Source organism: Aristolochia californica, unplaced genomic scaffold, assembly GCF_029961685.1.
Source record: "Aristolochia californica isolate CCGP_79_NKW_82.1479 unplaced genomic scaffold, dmAriCali1.0.hap1 SCAF_5, whole genome shotgun sequence".
NCBI lineage: Eukaryota > Viridiplantae > Streptophyta > Magnoliopsida > Piperales > Aristolochiaceae > Aristolochia > Aristolochia californica.
The window spans coordinates 43,580,877-43,586,799 of record NW_027182214.1 but is presented as its reverse complement, the minus strand read 5'-3'; the positions used below and the strand labels follow the sequence as shown (position 1 = coordinate 43,586,799).

Here is a 5,923-nt window from a genome sequence, read left to right as displayed (position 1 = left end):
CTAATATTAATTATTATTTTTAAAGTCATATCTATCGAAATATTTGATTAATAAATAATCTCTTTGTACTTTACACCATACTTTATATTGTACATACTAATACAAACAAATACTTTAATTTTCCATTGCGTACACTAACTCGAACAAGTGATTCACTTTCAACCGGTAAAACAATTTAACTTTCATTTTCCACCATAGAATTTGCTTTTCATTTTATATTTTTCCCGAGAATCTTGTTTCTCTAAGCACTAAATCGTCCTTGGTTTTTTTTTTTTTTTTCTTTTCCGATCTTCGTCCATGTCGTGTGTTTCGTGTGGTCTAGAGACATCTCTTTCCGTGGCAAGCACGCTTGTATAAGGGCATTACTGTCTTTCGACATTCGTCTACGAGGCAAAAGTCGCGGCGGTGCTCTACCAAGAAAAAACGGGAAATCGCTCTCTGCCGAAGATCATCTCTATCCATGGCGTCTTTGCTGGCTAACGGAATAATTTCCGGCTACGCTCTCCAGTCCGATCGAGAAGCCCTCCAAACGTCTTTCCTTCCGAAGCTTCCGAAAATTCAGAACGTTAAAAGAATCCCTCACTCAAGCCGTCTGCGCATCTCCACAACCCGCGCCGAGATCGATTCCCCTTCTAAAACCATTGAGAAGCCTGCTCCGGGGTCTCCTGACTCCGCCGAGGATCCCATCCAGAAGTTCCTCAAGCGCGACTATAAATGGGGATTCACCTCCGACTTCGAGTCCTTCGCTATTCCCAAAGGCTTGTCCGAGAAGACCATCCGTCTGATATCGGCTCGGAAGAAAGAGCCGGAGTGGATGCTCAAGTTCCGACTCGATTCCTACCGGCGTTTTCTCACGATGAGGGAGCCGACTTGGTCTGATAACCGCTATCCGCCTATCAATTTTCAAGACCTTTGTTATTACTCCGAGCCGAAACAGAAGCCCAAACTGGATAGTCTGGAAGAAGCTGATCCGAAACTCGTTGATTACTTTAATCGTTTGGGGATTCCCTTGAACGAGCAGAAGCGATTAGCCAACGTTGCCGTTGATGCGGTGCTGGATAGTGTTTCTATTGCCACGACGCATCGGAAAACCTTAGAAGCACACGGGGTGATCTTCTGTTCGATTTCCGAAGCGACTCAAAAGTACCCTGATCTTGTTCGGAAGTATTTAGGCCGGGTTGTTCCGCCGGGGGATAATTACTATGCTGCTCTCAACTCCGCGGTTTTCAGTGATGGATCTTTCTGTTACATACCTAAAGACACACGTTGCCCCATGGATATATCGACTTATTTCAGGATAAATGCCCGTGAAACTGGGCAATTTGAACGGACCTTGATAGTGGCCGAGGAGCGAAGCTTTGTCAGATATCTAGAAGGATGCACGGCGCCCTCTTACGACGAGAACCAGCTCCACGCGGCCGTTGTCGAGCTTTACTGCGCGGAGGATGCTGAAATCAAGTACTCCACGGTGCAAAACTGGTACGCAGGGAACGAGGAAGGGAAGGGTGGAATTTACAATTTTGTGACGAAGAGAGGGTTATGCGAAGGAGCTCGGTCTAAAATTTCATGGACACAAGTGGAGACAGGCTCTGCGATTACTTGGAAGTATCCCAGCGTGGTTCTGAAAGGGGCAGCTACAGTGGGTGAGTTCTATTCGGTGGCTTTGACGAATAATTACCAGCAGGCAGATACAGGGACCAAGATGATTCATGTGGGCAAAAATACAAGGAGTAGGATAGTTTCTAAAGGAATTTCTGCTGGGAAATCGAAAAATTGTTACAGGGGTTTGGTTCAGGTGCAGCCTGGAGCAGATAATGCAAGGAATTTCTCACAGTGTGATTCGATGCTTATAGGGGATACTGCTGGGGCCAACACTTATCCTTACATACAGGTAACACTTTCTCCATTATTCTGCTCAAGTTATACTTCTTTTAATATCATTCACGCATGGAGAAAACAATAGGTCATAGTTGCCAACTTCCGTTGATTCAAGAAGATGCTTTGACATCATAAAATTTGCTAGCTGGGACATTTATTAGGATTTCTGAAAAGTAAGGTTTTGATTTTGTAAGGGGTTTTAAGGTGGGTAGACAGATTATCAATTTTTCTGTCAAAATTTTCTTCCTTTTTAATGTAGAAAGTTTAAAATGCAAGATAGAAGTGTTTTTTCCCCCTCTCCATTCCTTTTATATTTAAGAGAATACTGAAGTAGTAGATTGTAGATTATGACAAATTTCTGTCTTCTTCTAAGAAAGAATGAATACTTGACCTCACTGATCCCTTCTTCCAGCATGGCAGCTTTAACAAAGAGGTCTGCTCTGCTCAATTTACTGTTTAGAGAGGTGTCTTTATACTTCAATTGAAATCTAAAGCTGGGGTAGAGAGATGACCTCGATTTAGCTGAAGTAGACCTATGTAGTGCTGAAGGATTTAGTTTGGATTCCATACTCTTTAAATATGATATTCCAGTGTGTAGCATTCAAAAAATTCTTTTCTCGCGGTACTAACTATTTCTATCTTAGCTTATGCTATCCTCGGATTTTTATTTTTTTTCCTTTTCCGTTGTTCTTCCTGCACTTTTCTAAATTCTAAAATATAATAGTTTTTATCTCTTTAACCTATTTAAGTAGAATAGAAAACATTTGGCCTGTAGATCAGAAGTGTAAGATGCACTCGACACTGCAGTGAATAATCTGAAACTTAGCTGATTAAGCTGGGGACCCTATTTAGTCCTTCCCATACAACTATATAGAAGAATTCATTTTAATGTGCTTTGCAGAATCGTTAAGTTCAACAAAATGAACCGTTCCCTAGGAGGCACCAGCTTGGTGTGGCCTCTGCTTTTCTTAATAGAGTATTAGTCTGAGAAAGAAAAACTAATGATTGCATTTAAGGAGACTTGAACCCGAGCCCCGTAATGAGAAACTGCCAGAGGTGGCCATCGAAAGCAACAGCTTGAGCGACACTTGCCAATTAATTGTGATATAGGGAGTATTGCTACTTAATTTTCTTTCTACTGATTTTTGCTACTTGCCAGATTCCATTAGTGAGGGCTTTGTCATTTGGTAGGATGCCTTACATAGTGAGTCATGGGTTGCTGAAGCTTCTACATGGGATTGGACTGAAAACTTTCCACATTTTGGGTTTGACTATTGATTTGCATGTGCTGATGAAAAAACTTTGGATTTTAGTATTTCTATGGATAGAGTATAGATATCTATTCAAGTGTTTACATATCCTTGCTGTAATTTTTTCTTTTGAATTGTTTCCTTGAGGGCTTGTTTGGAATCCCATGGAAAAGAAAAAAAAACGAGAATTTGACCATTATTATTCCAAAAAATAGTTAGTGAAAAGAAAAATTTGATCATTATCTCATTTTCATTAACTATTTTTGGGAATAATAATGGTCAAATTCTCGTTTTCTTTTCTTTTCTTTTTTAGGGGTTCCAAACAGACCCTAAAAGATCTCAAGTAAGGTTTCAGTGCTAAATGCTTGTGGTTTGAGGATGTCTGGAGCCACGAATTGGGTCTTAAAAATGGTGGCTTTCTGTGAAATAAATAAGTGAATCAATAAATGAATGAATCGATGAATCCGTAATGGTCAGAATGAAATGCTTTTGTTTGATCGGCTTAAAAAACTAGTTGCTTTAAAATAAGCTATTAACGAGAGTTGTATAATTATAAAAATCATCTCACACATGGGTGTCTCAATTCTTGTTCATTACCTTCTTGTTCTGGAGCTATTATCTCTTGCTCCGAGATGTGTTTGGTATTGCTTGCATATAAGCTGATCACTTGCTTTTGTACTCATAAACGACAGGTTAAGAATCGTACTGCCCAAATTGAACATGAAGCGACCACCTCCAAAATCGGTGAAGATCAGCTATTCTACTTCCAGCAGAGGGGAATTGACCACGAGAAAGCTGTCGCTACTATGATCAGTGGTTTCTGCAGAGATGTCTTCAATGAGCTTCCCCTTGAGTTTGCAGCTGAAGTGAATCAGCTGATGAGCTTGAAACTAGAAGGATCTGTTGGGTAGACACAGAATCTGTGCCACAAGTTTTAGTTTTTCATTCCCTCCATTTTGATGTGATCAAATGAATGTGTTTCTTTCCGCTCTAGTATGTGTATACTCTTCAGGTAATCAGATGCCTTTATTTATCAAATTGTAACTATGAACATCTTGTATTATAGTATCTGAACGGCTTGAGCTGTTTAGAAGGAAAAGAAGTACAAAAAGGTTATCGGTTCAGTTCTGTTTTTTCATTTTTGAATCTGAGTCTTTAATGCTTCACGTTGGTTCCTGAAGTACACATGACAATAATGCATGAAAGGTAAGTATTATTTTAGGAATTTTTACTAGCCTTTTCCATCTTGCATGGCCTGCAAAAAAACACTAGAACATAACCGAGACACCAAATGACTGCAATACTCAGTAATCAGTTTCTATATGTTAGCTTTTTCTTCAGGTATCATGGCAGCTTTGTTTTTTTCAGTTTTTATGACAAGCAACTAAAATCAAAATAAACCTGAAAAGCGAAGAAAGAAGGAAGAATAGAAAAGAGAAAGATACTAGGAGAGTATAAATTACTTTTTCTAAGAGTTCTTTATAAATACATCATCAAGTTGATCAAAAGACTCGACAAAGGCAATGACCGAGGTACCATTCATAACTGCACTTTGATAGAGTGACAATCAACCCCCACATGTTTAGTCCTTTTATGAAATACTGGATTATTTGCAATGAAAATAACAGCTTAGTTGTTGTCATAATATAGAATTTTATCTCATAACTCATCACAGGTCGCATCGTGTAGATTATGACCAACTTCCATAAGGTTCTAGCATTTGTGACACTTAACAACCCAAACTCATGCAACCTGTCAGTCACTTACTTTTTTTTTTTAAGTCAAAACAATACTTGTTTTGTTTTTTGCTACTTCAATCCCAATGAAATATTTAAGTGACCCTAGGTTATTTGTTTGAAAATGACTAGTCAGATGCTCTTTAACTTCATCAATACCCTATTTGTCACTAGGAGACAACATATATCGTCAACATATACAATATCACAATTCCAGAAGAAAATAAGGAGCAATCACAATGGCTCCTCTTAAAACCTAAGGACACCACTACACGACGAAGTTTTTTCAAACCACGCTCTTGAACTTTGTTTTAAGCCATAAATAGCTTTGTGCAATGGACGTATATTCTTAGTCTATTCCTGAGAAATAACATACCCAAGAGGTTATTCCAAATATATATCCTCGACTAAATCCCCATAAAAATAAAAATAAAAATAAAAAATATTTTTTAATGTAAAATTGGTATAATGGCTAACTTTGATTAACTACAACAAGATTATAATTTGAACAAAAGACAACCTAGTAATGGGTGAGGTTTTGAGGACATGCACACCACACATCTATGTGGAACTTTTGCCATTAGTATGGCCTTATACATCTCAATAGTACCATCTGCCTCATATTAAACAATATACACCCACATGCATCTTATAACGGTACCACAAGGTGGTGGTTTGCAACATAGACTCCTACCTCACGAAGCCTACAACACATAGATAACTTAGGGAACACATAAATTGGTCATTGACCTACATACACAACCTGCTGTAGATACCACTATTAGGTTTTTCAAATTTGGCACCATATATTGTTCAATGCTGAGGACACGCTGATTTACTCCTGCCCTAGCACTGTCTCTAGAGTCGAGGACATACAGAGGAGATCCGATTACCCGTGTACCCTCGAGTAACGTAGGCCCACAACTTCCGTCACAGGGCACTCGACATCAGAAGTCTCCAGAGAATTCTCTTTGGCTAGGTTGTCTAAGATACAATATCCACCGTTTGTTTCCGCGCTATCCCTTCCTGCCGCACCTTTATAACCTCTTCGCTGTTTTG

General features: G+C 39.1%; 1 protein-coding gene across 1 annotated transcript; it reads left to right on the top strand.

The window, feature by feature from the left end:
* The first annotated feature begins 431 nt into the window (after positions 1-431).
* LOC137965963 (iron-sulfur cluster assembly SufBD family protein ABCI8, chloroplastic) lies at positions 432-4,252 on the top strand. The gene is made up of 2 exons (XM_068812378.1): positions 432-1,891; positions 3,821-4,252. The coding sequence occupies exons 1-2, from the start codon at positions 461-463 to the stop codon at positions 4,037-4,039; spliced, it is 1,650 nt and encodes a 549-aa protein (XP_068668479.1). The 5' UTR covers positions 432-460; the 3' UTR covers positions 4,040-4,252.
* Positions 4,253-5,923: the final 1,671 nt, after the last annotated feature.

Coding starts and splice junctions, on each gene's coding strand:
- LOC137965963 (XM_068812378.1), top strand. CDS start 461: ATGGCGTCTTTGCTGGCTAACGGAATAATTTCCGGCTACGCTCTCCAG. Junction 1,892..3,820: donor ACACTTATCCTTACATACAG/GTAACACTTTCT, acceptor CATAAACGACAG/GTTAAGAATCGTACTGCCCA.